Source organism: Eschscholzia californica, unplaced genomic scaffold (assembly GCF_041429995.1).
Source record: "Eschscholzia californica isolate CP2 unplaced genomic scaffold, dmEscCali1.0.p SCAF_2, whole genome shotgun sequence".
NCBI lineage: Eukaryota > Viridiplantae > Streptophyta > Magnoliopsida > Ranunculales > Papaveraceae > Eschscholzia > Eschscholzia californica.
This window is the reverse complement of record NW_028238309.1, coordinates 34,538,955-34,561,095: the sequence shown is the minus strand read 5'-3', so window position 1 is coordinate 34,561,095 and position 22,141 is coordinate 34,538,955. Positions and strand designations below refer to the sequence as shown.

The 22,141-nt window shown below is 36.4% G+C and overlaps 1 protein-coding gene across 6 annotated transcripts; it reads right to left on the bottom strand.

Moving 5' to 3' along the window:
• Positions 1 to 4,120: 4,120 nt before the first annotated feature.
• Positions 4,121 to 14,886, bottom strand: GPS1 (geranyl diphosphate synthase 1). Of its 6 annotated transcripts, none has more exons than XR_015234054.1 (13): positions 14,497 to 14,886; positions 13,264 to 13,356; positions 10,914 to 10,994; positions 10,763 to 10,834; positions 9,759 to 9,890; positions 9,255 to 9,341; positions 7,751 to 7,822; positions 6,996 to 7,081; positions 6,392 to 6,539; positions 5,718 to 5,807; positions 5,053 to 5,151; positions 4,568 to 4,823; positions 4,121 to 4,457 (listed from the first exon to the last, which is right to left on the bottom strand). XR_015234054.1 is itself a non-coding variant. In XM_086658361.1 (12 exons), the coding sequence occupies exons 1-12, from the start codon at positions 14,623 to 14,625 to the stop codon at positions 4,644 to 4,646; spliced, it is 1,269 nt and encodes a 422-aa protein (XP_086514487.1). In that variant the 5' UTR covers positions 14,626 to 14,886; the 3' UTR covers positions 4,121 to 4,643. The 6 variants fall into 6 exon arrangements, 3 of the variants coding, with proteins under 3 accessions (XP_086514487.1, XP_086514488.1, XP_086514489.1); XR_015234055.1 differs by having other exon boundaries at positions 6,407 to 6,539; XR_015234056.1 differs by having other exon boundaries at positions 13,264 to 13,340.
• Between the last annotated feature and the right edge of the window lie 7,255 nt (positions 14,887 to 22,141).

Here is a 22,141-nt window from a genome sequence, read left to right as displayed (position 1 = left end):
GAAATAGTGGTACAAATATATTATTTCATATGATTAAACGATAATGATAAAAATAAATAAATAAATGTCCACCAATTGTCCATAAATGTCCTCAGATATCCACAGATGTCCACAAAACTCGAAAAATATATTTTTAAAATATGAGTACAGATATATTATTTTGTATGGTTAGACAATAATGATAATACTAAATCAATAAATGCCTACCAATTGTCATCCATGATGAGATAATAATAATAATAATAATAATAATAATAATAATAATAATAATAATAATAATAATAATAATAATAATAAAGTAACAATAATAATATCCACTACACATTTTGTCCCTGGATTCAATATGTTGAAATGTCTCTAAAACATTTTGTCTATAAACCAAATGTCTTGAAATGTCCATAAAGACATTTTGTCCATGAATCAAATGTCTTGAAATGTCTATAAAGATATTTTGTCTACAGACAAATGTCTCGAAATATCTAAAAATGTCTCGAAATGTCTACGAGACATTTTGTCCACGAATGTCCTTCTAAATCCCTATCCACTACCCCCCCCCCCCCCCCCTAAACAAACAGAAACATACAAGAAATGAACATTTAACTATATGTCGTAGACATAAAGATTTATAAATATTGCAACTGAATATATACAAACACCTCATGTTGATGTTTCAACATATAAGAAACTTATAGGTTCACACATATATAGATGTTTACATATAAAAAACTTAAAGGTTCACACATTTAAAAAAATATTCTAAACTTATGAATGAAATGCTAGATGTTAAAAAGTATTTCATCCCAAAAACCCAAGATTTTTTCTCAAAGAAAACCCTAATAATCTTCAACAGATTGCACCTTTTGACAAAAAACCCTAAGTTCCTCAAAAAAAAAATCCTAAAAAAACCCTAATAGTTTTTCTCTTTCTAAAAACCTGACATAATCCACTTCTTATCAAACTAATGCTACAGATCTTGTGAAAAACCTGACATAATCCACTTCTCTTTCTAGAAATCGATGCTTGTTTGAAGTCGTTTCAATTCTAGATTTTGTTTGAGGGATCCAAACTGATGCTAACAAATCTTGCGAAATAAAGAGTATGAGCCGAGAAATTTAGAGAGAGAAGTATAAGATTTAAGCCGGTTCAGAGAAAGTAGAGAGCAATGCTCTGTGTTTCACTCGAAATTTTGGGAGGGAAGAAGGAGCTTTAAGCTTCTTCAACGATTTGTAGAGGGAGAAAGATTTTTCTTGTTTCTGGTTTTTGTAAAGACATAATGAGAATATCAAAAGGTTTTTGAGAGAAAAGATGGAGATTTGATCTTAAAATCGATTTGCAGAGAGAGAGAAGATGGGTCTTTTAGAGAGAGAGAGTGTGTGAGAATATGAAAGATTTTTTTTGGGTTAAGAGTAAAGGGTTTGAGTCTTGGGTTAATAACCCAATCTGACTAGATGTGATTGCTCAAAATTTTGGGCGGGAAATTTGGGAGGAAAAAAAGAGTCAGGATAGTATTGTCACTTATTTATGAAAATGAGGGTAATGTGGTACTTTTACAAAGTGAGTTTTTTTCTCATTATTATTTCGGATTGGGCCTGATTATCTTTAACTTCCCCATTTTGGGCCTTATAATTACCGCCCCCTTCTAAATTTACATATTCATGGACATATTGCAGCACCCTCACTAGGGGTGTTGTTAGCAAAAACGAGGGTGCAAATAGCAGCACCCTTATAACTCTTTAAAACCTTCCTAACTCTTGTATTTTCTTTTCCCTGTTGCTTTACACGATAGTTGGAGTGGGAGAGGTTCTTGAGTGGAAAATTGAAGGTCCAGTGAGAGAAACTGAAGACTATGAGGGAAAAACAAAGGGTTTTGCTAGCGAATTGGTTTTCTTCTTCGTTGTGCTCCATGATGGGTCATGAAAATGTCCCATCTGAGTCGTTTAATTTAGTCGAGTTAGTTCGTTTCGAGTCTTTATTATAATAAAATAGTTAGTTTTCTTGATTAGGTGTGTTTTGCAGAGTTAGGTGTGAAAATGGTTAAAAATGAGAGAAAAGATGCATGAACGGTATTTTGGTCTATTCCCGCAAGTATACGGGGTCAAGTTATAGTAAGTTAGTAAATTCGTGAATCGTCCCAAGGGATAGGTAGGCAACTTCGGATATTAAAGGCGAGTTTGACCCAATAATAGAGATGTCAATAACTACTTAGACAAACACACACACACCCCACTTCATAAATTTGATGATTGATTTGTAAGAAATAAGAAAACAAATAAAACTAACTAAACTATCTAAGAGAGAGGTGAGAAGATATTTAAGGTTATAAAATCCACCGCATAATTTCACTTTATAAAACAAGCACTTCATTACTTAAATCTCTTTTGTATTTACTCGGGATCCAATATAATGAACTATTTGGATTCCGGATGATGTTCTGGATAAAACAATTTTATAATTACTAATTCTAATTGTCTTTCTTATAGAGATTCAGATCGCTTAACTATTATTCATCATCTAAAAAGCATACTCCATCTAACAACTTAACGAAAGTATGAAATACCTAATTATGAGGCATGAGTAATGGAAAGAAAATCCAATCCATATAGATAAACAATCAATAGACATTAAAGCACATCAAGGGATTTAATTAATAAAAAACAAGTATTACAAAGATCCAAAATGGGTTTCATCTACAACCTTAGATTGCCAAGTTAACTATACATGGAATCTAGAGTAGCATTCATTGATACTGTAAAATAAATGAAAATACTAATAAATTAATGGAAATAAATCACCAAGAATCTTCAAAATCCATATACTCATGTATCTCCATTTTGTCCAAGATTTGCTCCATTTGTGCTCAAGAATTTTACTCCAAGAATTCCAAGTAATAACTATTTTATTGCCACCCGAATAAGAAAAAGAAGGAGAAGGAAAAAATTAGATGTAGAAAGAAGTTAGAAAGAAGAGATGGAGGGGGTAAAGATGATAGAAGAATATAGAAGAAAGAAGGAGAAGACTATTAATGGAAGAATAATAGTGGTAGAGAGGAAGTAGTAGTAGTAGTATTAATAAGAAAAGGAAGGAGTAGTAAAAAGAAGGCTAGCTACTACTACTAATACTAAAAGAGGGAAGAAGAAGGTATGGAAAAGAGATAGAAAGGAGTAGAGACAGATGGATACAGAATGGGAATGAGAGGGTTGTTCAAGTCTAGAGAGAAATGAGAGAGGTAGAGATTTATTTATAGAGGTGGAGAGAGAGAGAGAGAGATGAGGTGGAGAGACATGTGTAGTGAGAGGGACGTGAGGTGGAAGTGAGGTGGAGAGAGATATTTACTAATTAAATTAATTTTAAAAATATATTAATGAGAGGGGTAGTTATGACATTTACATGAAAATAGGGGAACAAATTTGAATTTACAGAAAATAGGAGGTCATAAAGGAAGCTAGTCACAAAGTAGGGGGTCAAATAGGAATTAACTCTAAACTTTAACAACCATCTTTTATAAGTCGGACAAGACAAATCATAGCCATTGGGAGGAGGGGAAAAGATACCCTCCTTATTATATAGATTCTGGGCGTTCGAATATGCCCGTGTTTTCGCAAGAAAAAAAAATGATATCTTTTCCTCTTCACAAGGGAGCATCACGTCGTAACACCTGAGACTACACTGCCAGAATTGCCTAAAACCTTTTGTCCAACATGGAGTTTAAGAAATACCCCATCCTCATGGTTCCTGGGCGAAGGTGAGGAACCTCAAACGACAACCTCATGACAGATGAATGTGGTAAACGTGGCAGCAAAGCTTGTGGGTGACGAGTCTACTCCTAAATGTTCGTCCCCACAGAACATAAGAAACTTTATATTTGTTTCCACGACCATTTTGAATGCCACCAAAAGAAGAGCCAATCATAACTTTGACAAGTCTCACTTTATCACCACTGGGTTTTGTCCGTAAGACGGGGCAGACTAACGCCAGTAAATAAGATGAGGACGATTTAAAGTGACTACGGAAATTAGGTTTAACCTACCTCCCATTTTTCCTATCAACTAAAATTGTGAAGAATAAAAATCTAAATTATCCTTTTTACTGTCGGTATTATTACTCGAAAAGAATTTAAAAATTTGTCAAAATGATCTAATCTTTACTGACTGAGTTGTTTTATTAATAGACTAAAACAACGTTAAAAGTTGAAATGATATAACAACCTATTCTATAACATCCTTACCACATCAGAAATAGAATGGGTTGAATAACTGACCAGCAAGTTTGTTAAGAAAACAAAATAATACAATTTTTAGACCTCAAAGGACATCAAAATATTACTTTCTGCTACCTATCTTCTTTCCTATCGCAGCACACATTGAAATATTCTTTTGATTCTATGGGACGGCAAAAGTCAGACTGGATCGACACCTTCAGTATTTTGGCATACAAACAAAAACACGAGGCACAAGAACCTGGAGACCAACAAACCTTGCGAGTTATATGGGAAAATTGAGTTCCACATAATTATTTGAAAGAGAAAAATAACTAAAAGAACCTTACTAAGAACAGAGGACGTCCTTACCACAAAAGGATCATGAAATATACTATTTGACATACTTCTCTTCTAACTTGAGAATGAAAGGGAGATATCTATCACTCTATTTCGTTCTCGTAATGACGATATGAGTGAGATCGACTAGAGCCCGCCTTGATATTCTCACATTCTCATCATCACTTTGAGGAAGTGCATTAATGGCTGATGCAGCAAGTTTAGCGTGCTCAATTGCTAGCTCCTTCGCCCTTCTTAATCCCTGGCTCTTCCCAAGGTATTCAAGAGCCTACCACCACGATCCAAAAAAAAGACTCAAAAGGGGTCATTTTAAGAGAAGACGCGTAACGATAAAACTCATTGATTCAGAGAGTAAACGAGTAATGGATAACCAGATAAAGCTTAACCATAGAAATAAAGATATGAAGATTTATAAATTCAGTTCCCTTTATAACATGATACTTCAAACGCATTTTATCTATCAGGCATTTCATTAAAAACAGACAAGGATAACTTACGAGATCCACGTTTTCTTGTTCACTGAATCCTTGATCAATTATTGACTGTAACTCAGGGAACTCTTCGATAGCAAACAATATTGGAGCCGTTATAATCCCCTAAACGAATCAGCAAACTCACGTTAGTTGTTTGTCGCCATAGTTCACTATTTCATCCTCATCATCCATGTATTTGAAATAAGCAATGCAACAGGGATGCTTCTTTTAAGACATTTTTGTGTTTTTTGAAGTGAATGTTATTCAATACTCATGTCAGATACCAGTGATCACTGTCGTTGATATAAAACGAGATCATAAAATATTACTCTAGCCTAACGTATTTTCTGTATAAGTAACTACAAAGGGTTTTCCAGAATACTAATAATATTTAGAAGTAAAAAAAGATGTAAAAATAAAAAGTATATGCGTCTAAGTTTGTGTTCCCATCGCGGCTTTTTTCGTCACAGCAAAACATGAGTTCAAGAACTCAGCCAAGTAGATTTAGTTTCGAAATCTAGAAAAGTAATTATGAGGTTTACAGAAAATCTGGTTGCGGTTCATGTAGATGGCTCCAGCCATAAAATTATTGTAGCTGGATTCTACTCATGATTGACAAGTACAAGAGCACAGATCTTAGGGTAAGTTCAGACCAAAAAGACAAACACATAGTGGAGAGAGGGGATTACATGGCGGATGTCGGATAAAGAACCTTTTCCAAGGGAAGATGATGTCCCTGTGAAATCAAGTATATCATCGATCAATTGATAAGCCAATCCCTGGAAATGATGATGAAACTTAATTAGATGAAAAGAGTCTACATAAAAAAAATATCATGTAATGGAAGAAATACTTTGTGGGTGCAAGTGTGCAACACTCAGTTGATTGTTCGGACATCTTGTTTTCCTCATGCATATACACATAAAACATGTGCTTGTAGGTTTCAGTTACTCACGTGGCGAAGCCACCTACTGCCTACTGGATTAATAGGTATCTACAAATTCATAATGATACAGACATTCTATAATCGATTGAAAATCGACCTTTAAATACTTAGAAGTTTCAGGTTATTCATACATGAATTCTTTCTTGTTTTCAAACAAAAAAAAGGTTACTTTCAGAAAGACGTGAAGGTTGTAAACGGAAGGCTGAATCTTTCTGACTGGAACTCACACAAACCAATATCCATCAACAACCCATGCAACAAAAACTGTGTAAGATCAAGCATATATATATGTAGCAGACATATGATCGTGTAATATATATATATATATATATATATATATATATATACGTAGCAGACATATGATCTTATATATATGTGTGTGTGTTTATATATATGTAGCAGAGATATGAACTCAACGATCACTAGAAGTACCAGATTTCGGCCATAATCATATGCCAACATTGCAATGTCAGTGGCCTGGCCTGCCAGAAGAGCGATCGCCTTGCAGCTGTTGGCAATCAATGATGCTGTCTTGTAGTAAGTCTTTTGCATATATTGTTCCATGCTGCAATCAAATAATAGATTTCCATGTTAAATGGTCCAGTTCCGTGGAGTAAAATACATCATTTATTCAATCTGCCTCACCTATCACTGGGATAAAACATTTCAGTGATATACTTGTATCTGCCACATTCTCTGGCATGAAATTATGAAACAAAGGAAGATAGTCCAAATATTTTTGTAGGTAATATTGTGGTAATCCTTTAATGGTTCTGTTACTCTTAACTGAGGGTTCCGACGGAAGGTAATATTTTGTTCAGAGTCAAATGTAGTCTTTCATACAACAGAAGCTTGGAAGTAGCAAAAACGAGAAAAGATGATCAGGGGAGAGCATGAGCTTCTGAAACACCTACTTTGTAGGATCACATATTCACATGAAATTTTTGATCTCTTAATGCAAGAAACTAGTTAAACTGCAGCATGAGAAGAATCACTATAGTAGCATGGGGAAGAACATCACCTACAGCGGTGTTCTGATGTACTTGTCATTTGCATTGTTTCACCAGTCACAAGATGCTCAACAACAGTTGCAAGTAAGGTGACCACCTGCAAATTCACATCAACAATGACTCATAAAACAAATTGACAACAATCGTGGAAACCAAGATTAGCAAATTTGATATCTCGAGAGAAAGGTTGAGGGTTTGAAAAACCGCATCGGTTGCTCCTTTCTCTAGCAAAGGGTGCACTCTCATGGTACTGGACGTTCCAACAAATGAGTCAGTGACTGGATAGAAGAGGAGCTACCCGGCTCATCAATATCACCTCCATGTATTAATGTCTACTATTGTAAAAAAAACCTGTCTTTTGAACCTATCTTCTTTAAAATTTCTGGTATTTACAAATCTTTTAATTCCTTTACGAGGTCTTCATGAAGTCCTTTATGGCTTTTTGCATAATGAAATCTAACACCTACTCTTCAGAGTTCTCTGGAGTTCAAACTATAAAGATCATAACATGATCTTCAGGATCCCACATATTAGTTTTCCAATTTAGAACAAGACACAGTAACTACATGGAAGAAAAGAAAGTCTAGTTTCCAATTTAGAACAAGACAGTCACTAGATGGAAGAAAAGAAAGTCCAATAACACTGATAATGTAACAGGTTTATTTCGATAGCCTTAGATAGATTGTTGAAAAACACTGTTACTCTAGAAGTGATCATGGCTAGAATATTATTGAACATAAAAACTTTATGTTAGATAAATACCTACCTCGGTATTCTTTAGAGAAGCAAGCGCTACACATGCTCGGGAAAGAAGAAAATCTCCTGCTAGCACAGAGAGCTGCATCATATATACAACTAATTTCAGGCCAAATTAATTTTACCACTGTTTAAATTAACAAGGACTAAATTCCCCAATACATGATGCATTCCAAGATTGATGACACCAGCGATACCAAAGAGCATTCTGAATAAATAACAAGAGAACACACCAACACCAGAGACATATGGAATAGACTGTACAACAGTGTAATTGCTAATAAAGAAGGGGTATGTGGTTGATTTCTTCCAAACCTTCGTCATAGTCACAAACCAAATGTTTAGGAAACCTCGTAAGGAAGGATTTTTGGAAAAACTACCAACAAAGAGGAACATCTTAATATCCGAATGTTAAGCTTTGTTCATTTAATGGAACACTATTCAAGCACCATTCTCGGTTCACCCAATATTTTACGTTACATGTAGTGGTGGGGGTGGGGGGTGACAAAGAACCAGACATGGATCTGTCTTGAAAAAAATATATATGAGTGATCGAGCTTTATCTATCATCAGACTCTGTTTCCTTCCACGAGTTGAAGAAATTCAGAAGCCTCCGAAGTCCAAAACCCGTACTTCAGTAACACATGGCAATCCAACTTGAATGGCCTCTAAAAGAGTCAGGAAACCCATCCTGGACTACAACCCATCAGCTATTCGGTTTGAAGGACTCTAACCGAATAGCTTACTCGAAGTGGAGGACATCCTGGCACAATTGTTTCATAGGAGCACAAACATAGGATGGGGCCGATGGGCAAAGGACAAAATGTACCTAGATTTAGTTACTAACTGGGAGACCATTATGATGTAACATATAGACTACTAGTACCTAGTGCCCTCGTGCTCAGTTTTTGTATCTTGTTCCCTCTCATTTTGTACAAAATTCCATTTTTTATAATATCAATTTAAAGTTTCAAAAAAGAAGTCAGGAAACCCGTCAAGCTCTTATCTTCGAAAAGCCATTTCTCCTTGTGGGTCTTACCAGACAGAAGATTGACTAACAAACAAGTTTGAGAATTATATGTAGGTATAGTTTGGCTTAGGAAGTTAGGATCTAACTCATTCAAATTTCCTCAATTTAAAGAGTTGTTGCTTCTAATTTAACTGAAACTTTTGATTGCACCAAATTTTGGCTCAGAGGGACAAGTTCCAGTGAGCCACTTTTATTGTCCTGTACAGTAACTCAAGACAGATGAGATGAAGATTTCAACATTTTTGAATATTACATTCATCTGATTAAGTTGGATTTGGACTAAGTAGACGACGATGCAGTCAACAAGTACAATGTGTCAATGTCTAATGTACCTTCGCAGTAGAACTACCAAGCATTAATGATAAATAAAGATGCTATAAAAAATGGAATAGAGGATCCAGGGAAAACGAAGAGCATATAATTAATCCTAAGTTCCTAACTAATGGGGAAAAATGGGGAATAAAAGAGAAAATATGGAACCAACCTTATTACCCATCACAAAATTTAGTGAACGAATACCACGCCTTGTATCTGCATCATCTAAGACATCATCATGAAGAAGGCTAGCCACCTAGTAAAGGAAAATAATTTGTCAAAAAAAGAAATGAGATACACAAGAATCTAATATACAGTTCCATAAACCTGCATACAAGATCCCAACAGTTACATATTTAGAACTTACGATTAGCAACATCGTAAGCATCAGAAACAAGAAAATCTTTTACAGTTAAATGAATATCACCAAATAAGGGTTAGCAGTCATTGTCCTTGCATTAAAAGCTTTAATAGCACGAGGGTTTGGCTTAAACTTAATATCGAGACATTGCACTACTGCACATACAAAAGTCACACTCAAGCAAATGCCCCATTTCATCAGTTAAATAAAGCATTGCATTTAGATTAGAGACTTTAGACTTTAGTAGTTGTTTCTCCGTGTCAATTAGACCCAGCTCAAGATTTAAAAAGATGCACCACTCGGAGAACTCACATGGATCATCTCAGTGATCTCAGCAATAGACTGCTGTCTTGTGCGCACTTCGTCGGATGAGTAAGCAGTCACAGCAGTCGGAATTGATTCAGATAGTCTAATGTTCAATGCCGAAGCCATCAACAACAAAACCTGCAAAAACGTACATATGCAATATCTTATAAAAGGAAAAACATGCAAAAACAGACTAGTTATAGTCTTCAAGTAAGGGAAATGCAATTCGTACTTGTACATTTCTTTAAAGATTCACTAATGGATGTGGCTCCTTTTTCTACTACAATTCGTTCATTCTAGTTCTCAATAATTTAAATTCGTTTTGCAAACCCTCAAGTGAAACTCTAACTTCGCAACTACAATTAGCTTTTTTCTTATGTAAGTGCATATATATTATCTTGAAACTGTATGATAAAACCATGATGTTTTATTCCCAATTCTTCTCCTAGGATTAATCCGATACCTGACCATTCAATCGTCACATTCTTATAATCAGTTGATGATCGTACAAGTATAACCACCATAAGTTGTCCCATGACACATGCTATGTCGACGGTCCTGATGTGTGACGTGCCCTTGAAAGGCTCATATTACACATTTCTCACATATTAAGAAATCAATACTTTTTCACTTTCAACTGTGAACTTATTTCCTTTTTTTGTGTAGTAGTCAAGTCAACAAGGAGTCATCGAACACGCCACAATCCAAATACACTAGCATATCTAATTGTTCAAGAAAATGCACTAATTTTTCCCCAGTATAGTTTATCTGTACAAAGTACAGGTTTTGCAAAAGAAAATGAGAATACGTAATCACAAGCCACAACCTGATGCTAGTAGAACTTATATAAGCATTAACGTGATTTTTCGCTTTCACACAGGACCTGTTTACTGGAATAAATTGATTCAGATATACTAGAGTCCCAATATTTCCATTCAACACGCAGACCTTGGTAAGAATAACTTCAAATAGCTTAGATAGGTCTACAACTAATATTCTTCAGTTCATACCGTGGGACGAAACCTCTTGCCTTCTACCCCCATCTTAAAGAAGTATTCTGCAGCCGAGGCGAGCTTAGGAACCTAAGAATTCAAGCTTAATTTTAATCATAGAAATCAAATTCAAAGATCAAGAACGAAGAAACAAAATTAAAGTAGGTACCTCAGCTACAACCATTGCCCTTAACCTGTTACCTATGAGCGAGAGTTCATCAGCAACAAGGGAGAAAGGGTCCAGCGGCTCCTGTAAGATGTAATATTGATATTTTTATTTCATAGAGAGTGAGAGAACGAACTTTCTATGTCATCACTTTGACCATTTAACTATATGTCATCACTTTTGAAGTAAACAAATTTATCAATAATTGATCTATTTGAGTGACATTTACATGGAGCAGTCACAATAATGAATGATTCATAAGACTGACAAAGGAATACAAAAAAGACTAATAAAACTGAGCAGGAAAACGCTGAAATGTTTGATTGCATAAGTTCCATGCTATTCCAGCATAATTCTCAGTTGTTTCTTTTATTTTGAATTAATACATTAAAAGGTAACTGTATAGAAAAATAAGCTATTAGCAAGTTATGTTTTTATGTTATGACATAACGGCCTCCCGATGAAACACAAAATTATAAACAGATATTGTTTTCGCAGTTTCGCCCATTTCAGGATGCTCTACTGAAATAGAAGACCTTCAGCCTCAGCAACAAAATTCTGCTCGTGTATATTTCCTTTAAAATATTGCTGTTCCTATCTTTCCATATGCACCATGTGATGGCTGCTGGTGTCAAATTCCAGATATCTTTTCTTTTTTTCTCCCGTCTGGTCGATGCATTCAGATGTTTAGGTTCCTGTAAGAAGAACCCCTAGTCTGTTTCTTCCAGCGTATTTCATTTATTAAGAGGATACTATGCTCCCAGAGCTTGAGTATGTGAAAAATGGATCAACAGTTATTCTCTACGTATTCATCATTCAGTGACTAAGTTATAGTCCGGCTGATGTCGGTCCTTAGTACACTGACCGTTGATGCAGATAAGGCAGAAGGCCTGACACATGAAGTCTGGCTATTCTTTTGAAAGATTGAAGTCTGGCTATTCTAAAGGAGAGGATTGTCCACACCCCACATATTTTTGTTGCGGATACATTCTAACATAGACTGAACATGATACATACATCATGCATGCATCTCTCTCAGGATCCATTACGTAAGGGATTTCAAAAGCTGATTAAAAAAATCATTTATAAAATGAATTTTTGTCGTGAAATATATCACTTTAGTTTCCACGTTCCCAGGTTCGCATCCTAGTGTTCAAACTGTTGTATTATGCAAATACGCCTTTACGCCTCAAGGTGGTTTACGCTCACAAGGAAAGGCGGCGCCTCGAGGCGTATGCCTCGATTCATAAAAAGCGTAAACTATTTCTTTTCATAAGGAAAATGACATCAATTGTATAAAAACATAACGTAGTTTTTCTACTTTACTACCATAATTAAAGTCTTAGGTGTTCAATAGAAAAATACTAATGTTTTTATGCTGTCCAACAACTCGAAATTAACAGGTATTCTTGAGTTCAAATGGATACACCTTGAGGCGTCAGGTGACCACCTCGCGTCGACGCGCACCTCGAGGCGTACGCCTTGGAACACTTTTTAAAACATTGGTATTATGCTCACGTTCTACATCCAAGTTTGTGTTAGAGAGGAAGTATACTTTGAAAGTTTGTTTTAGTTTAATAATATTGTTATAAATAATTTCATAATATTTCTATCATTTCCGTAGACTTCTAATGTTTCCACACTAACCGAAACGTTTCCACGAAACATTTTCACTTTTGGACCAACCAAAATTTCCACCGAAACCGAAGTTTCATTCCTTGCTTTCAAGTAACCTTTCCACTTTTTTTTCTTGTTATACTTTCTTTGCTTTCATGGGGTAACGGTGTTTGGCATCAGACTTCCTAAACCCTAGATCAAACAACTTGACGAGATTTGAATACTAAAAAAAGAAATAGCCAAATATTGAGCAGGAACGATTTTTTTTACAAAAATCAGAAACACTTCTATATAAGCACTTCAAATTCTACCACGGATAAAGTACTTCCATTGGTACAAATAATTGAAGCAAGTCTGATTCTCATGAAGGTTACAACTTACATAAGTTATTTCATTTCTAACAATAAGCTTATACGTTTAGAATGGTGTTCTACTTGTGAGGCTGAAGGATCATAGTTAGTATTTTTTCTCCCTTTTTACTGCCTTGCTTTTATTTATTTCACTAACTTGTACATTTATGTGTAAGCTCGTCATATTGTATTTGTATATACTCGAAGAATTTCTTGGGAAGATACTAAAAGACTAGCTGTTAGAAAAAGCAGGAGTATCAAATTCAATTCAGGCTTACTTTTTTGTACAATAAGACAAACAAACTTAGCAAGCAATAAAGCTTTCATATTTTGACAAAATGTATTGAAATCAAAAAATAAAATCAAAAGGAATGAGTACAGCGAACCTCAATCATAGAACTCCCATCTTGTTGAGTTCCAAACCTAAAACCATGGAAAGCACGCGAATTCCCAAGAGAAGTTTCTGTGCCACCAAAAACCTACCCATTCAGAGAAACTGTATTAACTATATTACGAAAATCAATACTTACACGCGACAAGAAGGAGAACGACAATAATACTCTAGTTACAATGCAAAAGGAGGTAATTTAAAACCTGAGTTGCTTTTTTCTTTTCACCTAATGTTGAATGATCTTGTATTAAGAACTAAATTGAAGAAAATAATGGGTCAAAATTATTATGGAGAACCCACAACTACGATCTTCAATATATTCTTTTAGTAGTAATTCTAGGTAGGCATGTAATATAGGTCTAGAGGTCCTAGAACCACGATTGAGTGGCAAAGCTGCAGGTTGATAGTAAGCATATTCACCAGCAGTGGGAGTGGTGATAGTGATTCTGTTTTTAATTAGATCCCTAATTCTCCACATATTTTTTTTTTTTTGAGTTGAACTTCAAGTTTTGGTGGACAAAGTTTTTGTAATAATTTGTATTTTCATATTGCTCAAACAAGCCTTTAATTACAGATAACTTGCAAATAGAGGAACTAGAGAATAACATTTATGATAACAGTAACAAGTACTGAACAAAAATTAACTTCATAACTATACCTCATAATCTCCTTGAAGGTTGGTTAAAGTTTTAACAGTAAACATGATTGGATGGGCATTTATAATTTTGACATATCATTAGAAATTACGAACAACTTGGTGAGTGTTTGGTTTTTATGAAGAATGATATACAGTTTGAAAATATCATTAAAAATCAAGTAAACCCAAACTACGCTTTCAGCTTAATCTAATTACCCCACTTAGAAACTTCTTGATCTTCACTTGATTAGACTTATGAAGCAGTGTCATTTAAAGGAGAACTAATTGACATTTTTTATTTTAGGACTAATGGTTCCAATTTGTACTGAATTACCTTGTCCCACAAAGTATGACCTAATATTCAATCAGTGACAAAATCAATCAATACCAACAGAGAACGGGAATATAATCAATAAATCCCATTAGGCAATCTCAAGTAGTTTAACAAGACACAAAATACATAAAAACCCTAGATCACACATAGTAACTCTATTCAACAAAAAAAAACAAACTATAAAATTATCACTAAAGTCAATTAAATCCAAATTAAAATAGATTAAACAAAATATTTTCATTAGAATCTCAACATACCTTGGGAATGAGAGAACTTGGAGAAGAGATCACCCGAACACTTTTATTGAAATAAGAATTATAAGGAGTTGTTATCCAAAGGATTTTCCGTTTAGAACTCAAATTTCTTAAAGATGTCCTAAGATACATCCTTCGAAAACCAGTAAGAAATTTAAGAGAGAGAGAGAGATGAAGAAGGAAGTTAAGGCGGGAACTCGTAAAAATGTGTTAACAGAGAAAAATTAATTCTAGAGAGAGAGTAGAGGGATGAAGAAGAAGAAGAAAGGGAGTGCAAAAAATGTGTCCTTGCTGCCTAAGTCTGTGAAACAGTTTTTTTAGAGAGAGAAAGTTGAGAAGAACTTTGGGCTTGTGGTATTGAGGGTATACACGCTTCGCCTTCTGCTGGTTGGCAAGTGACGTATAATTAAAGACAGGGTTGTTATGTAAGCGCCCCATATGGGTACCCTATTCAATTAGCGCCTTTTGAAATTAACCAAACTGCTGTCCACCAGTCTTTGGTGCAGTAGGTGGACACCCCTCTTAAGTCCATGAGGTCGTGAAATCGAGTTTCGGTGGAAGCAGTTTGTTATCAAGATTTGTTCTTTGTAATTTAGGCTATAAATAACGTAATAATTTGTCGGGCTTTAGGTTGGGCTTTAATTACATCTTCATGATGTATCAATGGGTGATCTAACAAACACTCTAAAAGTCTAGTTGTTAAGCGTCAAATAAAGATTCTCTTTCCTAAGTGTCAATGTAGAGACACTTTAAATTTTTTTTGTCTCCAATGGAGATCTCTAAAATCTCTCTACTTGATACACATGTCACTCTTAAATTGAATAGGGAAAAAGTAGTTGAAAAGAAAAGGTTTCTATTGGTTTAAATTTAAAGTGACACTTAGAGAGTCTCAAAAGGGCACTCTAGTTTTAGAGTTTCTCTCTCTAGACACTCTATAATAAATGTGTGAACCTCATAATAGAGTATTTAACAAAGTGTTCCATTGGAAATGATTTTTTAACAAAAACTCTAAAAAATCATATGTGGCACTCTAAATGTTAGAGATTGAGTGTCCAGGTGGAGATGCTCTAACCTCTAAATATTATCTTTAGTCCTCAATCCTGCAGCCTCGTTATTATATTATGCAATATTAAGGATAACATTAAAGGAGGAGAAGGTCATATGAAGAGTCCACTATTGTGGAGATTTTTGCCATATTTAACAAGGAGATTACTAACACCACTTAGTGTTCTACGCAAACAAGTACAAATATATAAAGGGAGCGGCTAAAAGCACCCGAAAAATGCTCTTTGCACCAAGGGGAAAGATTGACTAAGGTCAATCTCCTTTGACCCCAAACATCTATGGGCACCCGGGCACGGATCGACCCGTCCGAAATCCAAAGCAAGAGTTCAGACTTGAATCTGTTTGAAAGGTTTCAGACTAGTTAGTCTGAAACTTTGCTTAAGGTCTTAGATTGACCAGTCAAAAACCTTAGGCAAGGTCTCAAATTGGTATAAGTCTGAGACTAGTTCCCGTGAGTAATTTTAATAGTGGTTTTGGATGAAGGGTTTGAGATCAAGGTTTTTTCTCTCTCTCTCTAACTCCTCAACATAGATCAAGGTTGGCTTGGAATCAAAGTTCTTCACATGATGGTTTTACTCTATTTCCCTCTAAAAATAAAGTTTTTTATTTTCCGTGATCCGAAAAATAGTCATCAATTGTCAATAAGTCAAGAAAAGACCAAAAGCCCTAAGGGTCAACCCATATCAAGTCAACAGGGAGGTTGAATCTGAAGGAAGTCTACAACTCAAGCCCAAAATTGGGGGTCGCAATATCCTCTTAGGTGCCTAAGCCCTAGGGGTGAGATTTTGGCCCGGAATCCGCCCACGACCGTCTTAGTCCGAAGGGTCCGTGTTCGTCCGATGTTTGAATCGGTCCGTACCCGTCCAACCGAAAGAGCGTAAGCGGACGGGCGCGGGCATAGGTCCTTACCCGGTGATCCGACCGAGTCCGCCCGCTTATATAGTCTTCCCGACCAAACCCATCCATACCCGTCCCTTTATCCTACCCATCCGTTTATCCTACCCGTAATAGCCCGACCGCCTATATAATTGATTTTAAGCCTTTATATTTGTAGGATTAGCTACAACCGTTAGATTTCAAGAGTAAAAATATATAACCCTAGAAATCACTTTTTTTAATCTTGTCTTTGTCTCTCTACTTCTGTAGTATCTCTCCTCCAAAATCTCAATATCTCATCAATAACCCAAGAATCCACAGTTAATACACTGATCGTAATCCATGAGAATAAGAATAGAACTGATCGTAATCCATGAGAAATCTCAATGATTATCTTTTAATTTTGTAGTCATTTACTTTTTGGAATTGTAAAGTGGGAGTTTAGAAAGTTGTATTGAGCTAGTACGCAGTTTTAATTTCGAATACAAATTTCTTTATTTGTTCATTAGTGACCGGTGCCCGACCGACTGATACCCTGTTTGTCCAACTATCAAAACAGTCAAGGACATGCACTTTGTTGGAGAAAAATCTGAAATATCCGCCCGTTTTATCCGGATATCCGAGTGGACACTTAGGACTTGTGCCCGTTCTGTCCGAACCGTTTGAGTTAGTGTCCGTTCAAATAACGAAAACATGGTTAAACACCTATACCTAAACATTGATCTTCAAACATGGTTCAAATAACTTTATTTCTAAATTGAGATGTTATTAAAAGTGCTAAATTAAACAATCTATACCTAAGGATTCTAAACTTGGTTAAACACCTACAAGATAGGTTCAAATAACCAAAACATGAATCAACTGACAAGAAAGAAAGTCTTGAGTCAGAAACAAAAACTGATCTTCAAACGTACTCCTAACCTATCCATATTTGGAGTGTCCAAAAGGATTAAGATGAAGAACACGAATCAAACTATATCCTCCAAAATCCACTAGTCTAGACATAGCTTCCCACAGAACTACCAAAATTCCGTCTAAAGCTAAAACTTGTAAAAAGCGTTACAAAACTAGCTAATATCTGACGCGATTTCTTTTTGAAATAAATTTGGGCTTCTTCCACAACCAATCAAGAGAACAAAGTGTTTGTTGCTCATGATAGTATTCTTCTAGTAATTAGCACACCTAGTAGTCTGAGAGAAAAGTACTAATTATTACAAGAATAAGTGGGAGAAAAGTACAAGTCGACTTAATTCCATCATGAGAAAAATCATGAAGAGTCACGAAGAACAATCATGAAACTTGTACAAGACGATTAAATTCGACCAAGAGCAACAAACTGCGGCTCCTCGGAAAACGAAAGGTTAAATATATGATCTTATAAACCCAGCGCAGAAAAGCGAATGTCATTCGCAGGAGAACTCTCAATGCAAGTGAAAGTGTCTCTAAAGGAATATCTCAAAGTAGTTGAGAAAATTCCAAATTGTTGCTCAAAAGCCCTAAAAGGTCAAAAGTAAAATCTCAAAGACTCAGAAAATAAAGGTTATTTCTGAAGAGATAAAAGACCTGCGCAGAAACGGAAACTGACTCTAGATTTTGGCTAGAAGCCAAAATCATCATGGAATCCATATCTCGTCAAGGCATGAAGCTTGATAATTTAAGTCAACGGAAGACCTAAATTGGTTTTCCAAAGTAGAAAACTGAGAAGGATGGAAACATTCATGTTTCCCGAAACTAGACAAGAAGAATAAGATTCTTCCAATCAAGTTATGTCCATAGGCATGCTTCAGAAATCCATCGATGGATTAAAAGCACGCAAGAGTTAGAATCTTCGATTAAAAGAATGCAATCAAAGAAGTTTGATTCCTGAGGAATGAAGAAAAATCTTGAATCACGAGTTTCAAGAAGGTAAGTGGGAGAAACAAACCTTCCGGGTCCGTATGCAGAGTACATACAAAAGATTGAGTACGACATAAGATGTTGTGTAACAGTGAACACACTGACTCAATAAAAGGACCACACACAAGGATGAAATGCCATTTTGGGCATCTGAAGATCTATAAGCATAGATAAAAAAGATGATAGGATTAGAGAGACTCAGTACGCTGAGATGCTTGAGATCCGAAACAGAAAATCTAAGACACGGAAAAGTCTAAAAAAAATTCGACCCAAAACTCATGACAAAGAGCGTTGCCAAATCGGAGTTTGGAAAGACACCGATGAGCAAGCACGCATAAGAGAGACGTTTATGTTTGAAAACATAAAGTCAAGTCATGTTGAACGTGATTAACATTTAGACATCCATTTCGGATTGGAAAATCGAAACACTACTAAAACATCCTAGAAGGCTAAAGGATGAAAGTAGTACAAATAGTCATCGTAGCTAACTTCCAGACATGGAAGGAAAGTAGGCTTAAAAGTGTTTAAGCCGTAACCGTTGCGAATTCTACATAAGAAATTAAAAGCCTTAACTCTCGTAAAGATTACTAGATATTATCAAGGTTGAAGATAGCAATCTTCAAATTAATTGATAATAAGCAAACACTACAAAAACGGGACTTTTAGCGATGGTTTTCAACGACGGTGTTATATTATCTGTCGGTAGTAATTGCTAATACCGACGCTTTTCTAAAAAACCGTCTAAGAACATTGGATTACTTTCGATAGAATTTTTTTCTAAGGGGGTAATTGATGTGGCGTGAAAATGCCACATTTAGGTCACTTAACTTTGATGAGTTAGTCCCTTTTGAGTATTATAAATAATATTTTATGTACTTTTCTTGTTAGGTATCATATTTGGAGATAAACATGTAAATCGGAATAAAGGGAGCGAATTGTCACTATCGTTTCATGTGCACAAAACGAAAGAAAAAGATTTCAAGCAAACCAAATGACAAGTGGAGGCAATGGCGAGTCCAACGGTGAAGACGGAAGTCAATTCCGAGTTCGGATGAGGAAGTTGTGAAAGATAGTAGCCAAAGTCTTTTCTTGAAGGCACCACCCTTTGGTTCTAATTGTAGAGGCTAGATTAGGGCACCTCCTTGGTCTTTAATTCGAAGCCCAACATTTAAGCCCAAGTTCAAGAATACCCAAAGAAGAAGGAAGGTGTAGAGATTTTATGACCACCCACTTTTGGGCCCAAGTCAAAGTAGTCTAAAGACTTAGTCAAGTTGACTAAGTCTAGGGTTTGAATCAAAGGAAAAGACTATTCATCTTCTCCTTCATCCATTCATCAAGGAACTTGGGAGAAAGGAAAGGAGGGTGTTCTTGGAGGCTAGGGTTGATTGTCCTTGAAAGCTTGAAAGAGAGTAAAAGAGAGAAGAAAGGAGGAGGCCGGCCAAGCTAGGCCGGCCAGCACTAAGGCCGGCCTAGCCTTGGAGCAAGGAGCAGCTCGGGCTGAACCATCTTCACGGGAGGAGCAGCAGCAAGCACGGGATGCTCGGACAGTGCTCGGCACAGTAGCAGCAGCAGCTTTCACGGGATGGCCGGCTTGGACCGGAACACCAGCTCGGACGTGCACAACTGCTCTGAACAGCAGCAACCCGAGCTGCTTTGTAGCAGCTCGGGAGTGTTCCTAGCTCGGGACGGCAGCAAGGGACGCGTGCCTTGGACGCGGCTGCAAGCTTCCATTGGCCCGGATCTAGTGTTTGGCCGGATTTCTAGCTATTTTGGCTGGAATCTTCATGGTTTTGGCCGGATTTTTTTAGGGATTCCGGCCATCTCTTGGCCGGAAACCATAGGGCTTTTACTCCCCATCACTTTGTCTAGCTTCCTATGTTGTTTGATTTTGGTTTGGGTTGAAGATTGCTAGAGAGAGAAAGCTAGGGTTAGCTTAATGGAGGTTGTGTTCTAAATGGAGAAGATGATGATGGTCGCTATGGGGAACCCAGAAATTTACTAAGGGAAGATCGGCTGCACCTTAAAGACTCATATTTTCCGACGATCTTAGCCTCGAACTACATCGAAAAAGGGGGATTCTCTCATCATTTTCTTTCCATTTCTTATTCAATCACCATGTTTAGCTAACTTTGGTATGTCGATTATATGAGATTAAATGTGATGAATTCGTGATTATGTTTAATATGATTTGATGTTTTGATTATGAATTGATGTTCATTTAATTCGATTATCGTTTTGATCGTATTTTCATGTGTCTTGTCAAGCACTTCGCATAGTTAATAGACGAAACGAAGTATTCGATATCGATCGTAGTCTAAGTCATATTTTCATGTGTCTTGTCATGCACTTCACATAGTTAGGCGACTGGACAATACTTTCGTTGACTTGGGATTAACCGATTATGATGTTGTTTGACTAAGTATGATCTCCGGATATATGTAGTGCTTATAGACATCACCTTAGGAGTCGAACATCGGTTATACTTTGAACATTAGGTCGGACCATACATAGTTGTAGGTTTATCATTATCGGATTCTCGGTTCGACACCTCTCTCACTTATTTATATCCCGACTTTTGTTGCCTCCCGACTCTTGTTCCTCCTACACTTCTCTCGAATCTCTCTCGCCCGTTTACTTTTATTTTTTAGTCTAGTTTCATTTGTTATCTTGTTTTGTTACTCATTCAATCTAAAACCCCCCATTTACCTTTGTTCATTTTCCTTTTAGTCTAAGTTAGCATTTGATATCTAGACCTACGGATAAGACCCTTCGTTATCCGAACCACCTTCCTATCCTTGGATCGACTCCGGTTTTACCGGTTACTACTTGATACCTCCGCTTGGGTGTGCAACCTTTTCGGGTGCATCAAGTTTTTGGCGCCGCTGCCGGGGATAGGTTTAGTAGTATGGGTAGCGTTAGTTGTTTTGTTCATTAGTTTAGTGTTATTTGCTTCTTAGACGTCTTTATTTTATTTTGTACTTTCTTAATTTCATTTTCTTTTAGGTACCATTACAAGAAAAGAGCCAAAAGTGACATAAAGGCGAAGGAAAAGGAAGGATTCGAGAAGCTTAAGAAGAAAGACGAACGAAACGAGAGGAGCACTCGATAGTATCGCATTCTATCCCATCCTTTTTTACTTGTGTGTGATTGTTTAGTTCTATAAGTGTTTGTTCCCATTTTTGCGATTGTGTGTTAGTATCCTTGAATATTGTGAGATCATGGCAAGTTGGTCATTTGATGAGAACGACCTTATGCGAACTCTTTCCAACACTAGTCGACCATCTACAAGTCATCAGGACTACTCAAACTTATATAGGAATGGTCCGACTAGTGATAGGAATAGGCGAGTTGAGCCTGACCGACCTAGGATGACCATGGGTGAATATCGACGGATGTATTGAGTCGGTGAGACTCGTCATGAATATGGTTTTAGGGATTATGAGCATGAGGGTAATCAACCCCGTAAGAGTCTTCGAGACTATCGACAAGAATTTGGGATGACAACACCTTCATGTATGGATTTGTCATTTGATGATAACCGTAGTTTTATTAGTATTGATCGACCACGTCGAAGTCTTCGTGACTATCGACAAGCATATATGAACGGTTTACTTAGTGATGATAATTCCCGACTCGATGATTCCACTCAAAGGGCTTAGACCATTAACCCGGTTTGTGCTATTTGTGCGAGCTTAGACCATTTGACCGAGTATTGTCCCATGATCCGTGTTCCGCGAGAGTCTTCGTCTAGTTATACTCATGTGCCTTATTACGAGGAGATGTCTGAAGACACTCTCCAAGCAATTTTAGA

Coding starts and splice junctions, on each gene's coding strand:
- GPS1 (XM_086658361.1), bottom strand. CDS start 14,625: ATGTATCTTAGGACATCTTTAAGAAATTTGAGTTCTAAACGGAAAATC. Junction 10,835..10,913: donor GGGCAATGGTTGTAGCTGAG/GTACCTACTTTA, acceptor TTGAATTCTTAG/GTTCCTAAGCTCGCCTCGGC. Junction 4,824..5,052: donor AACAAGAAAACGTGGATCTC/GTAAGTTATCCT, acceptor TCGTGGTGGTAG/GCTCTTGAATACCTTGGGAA.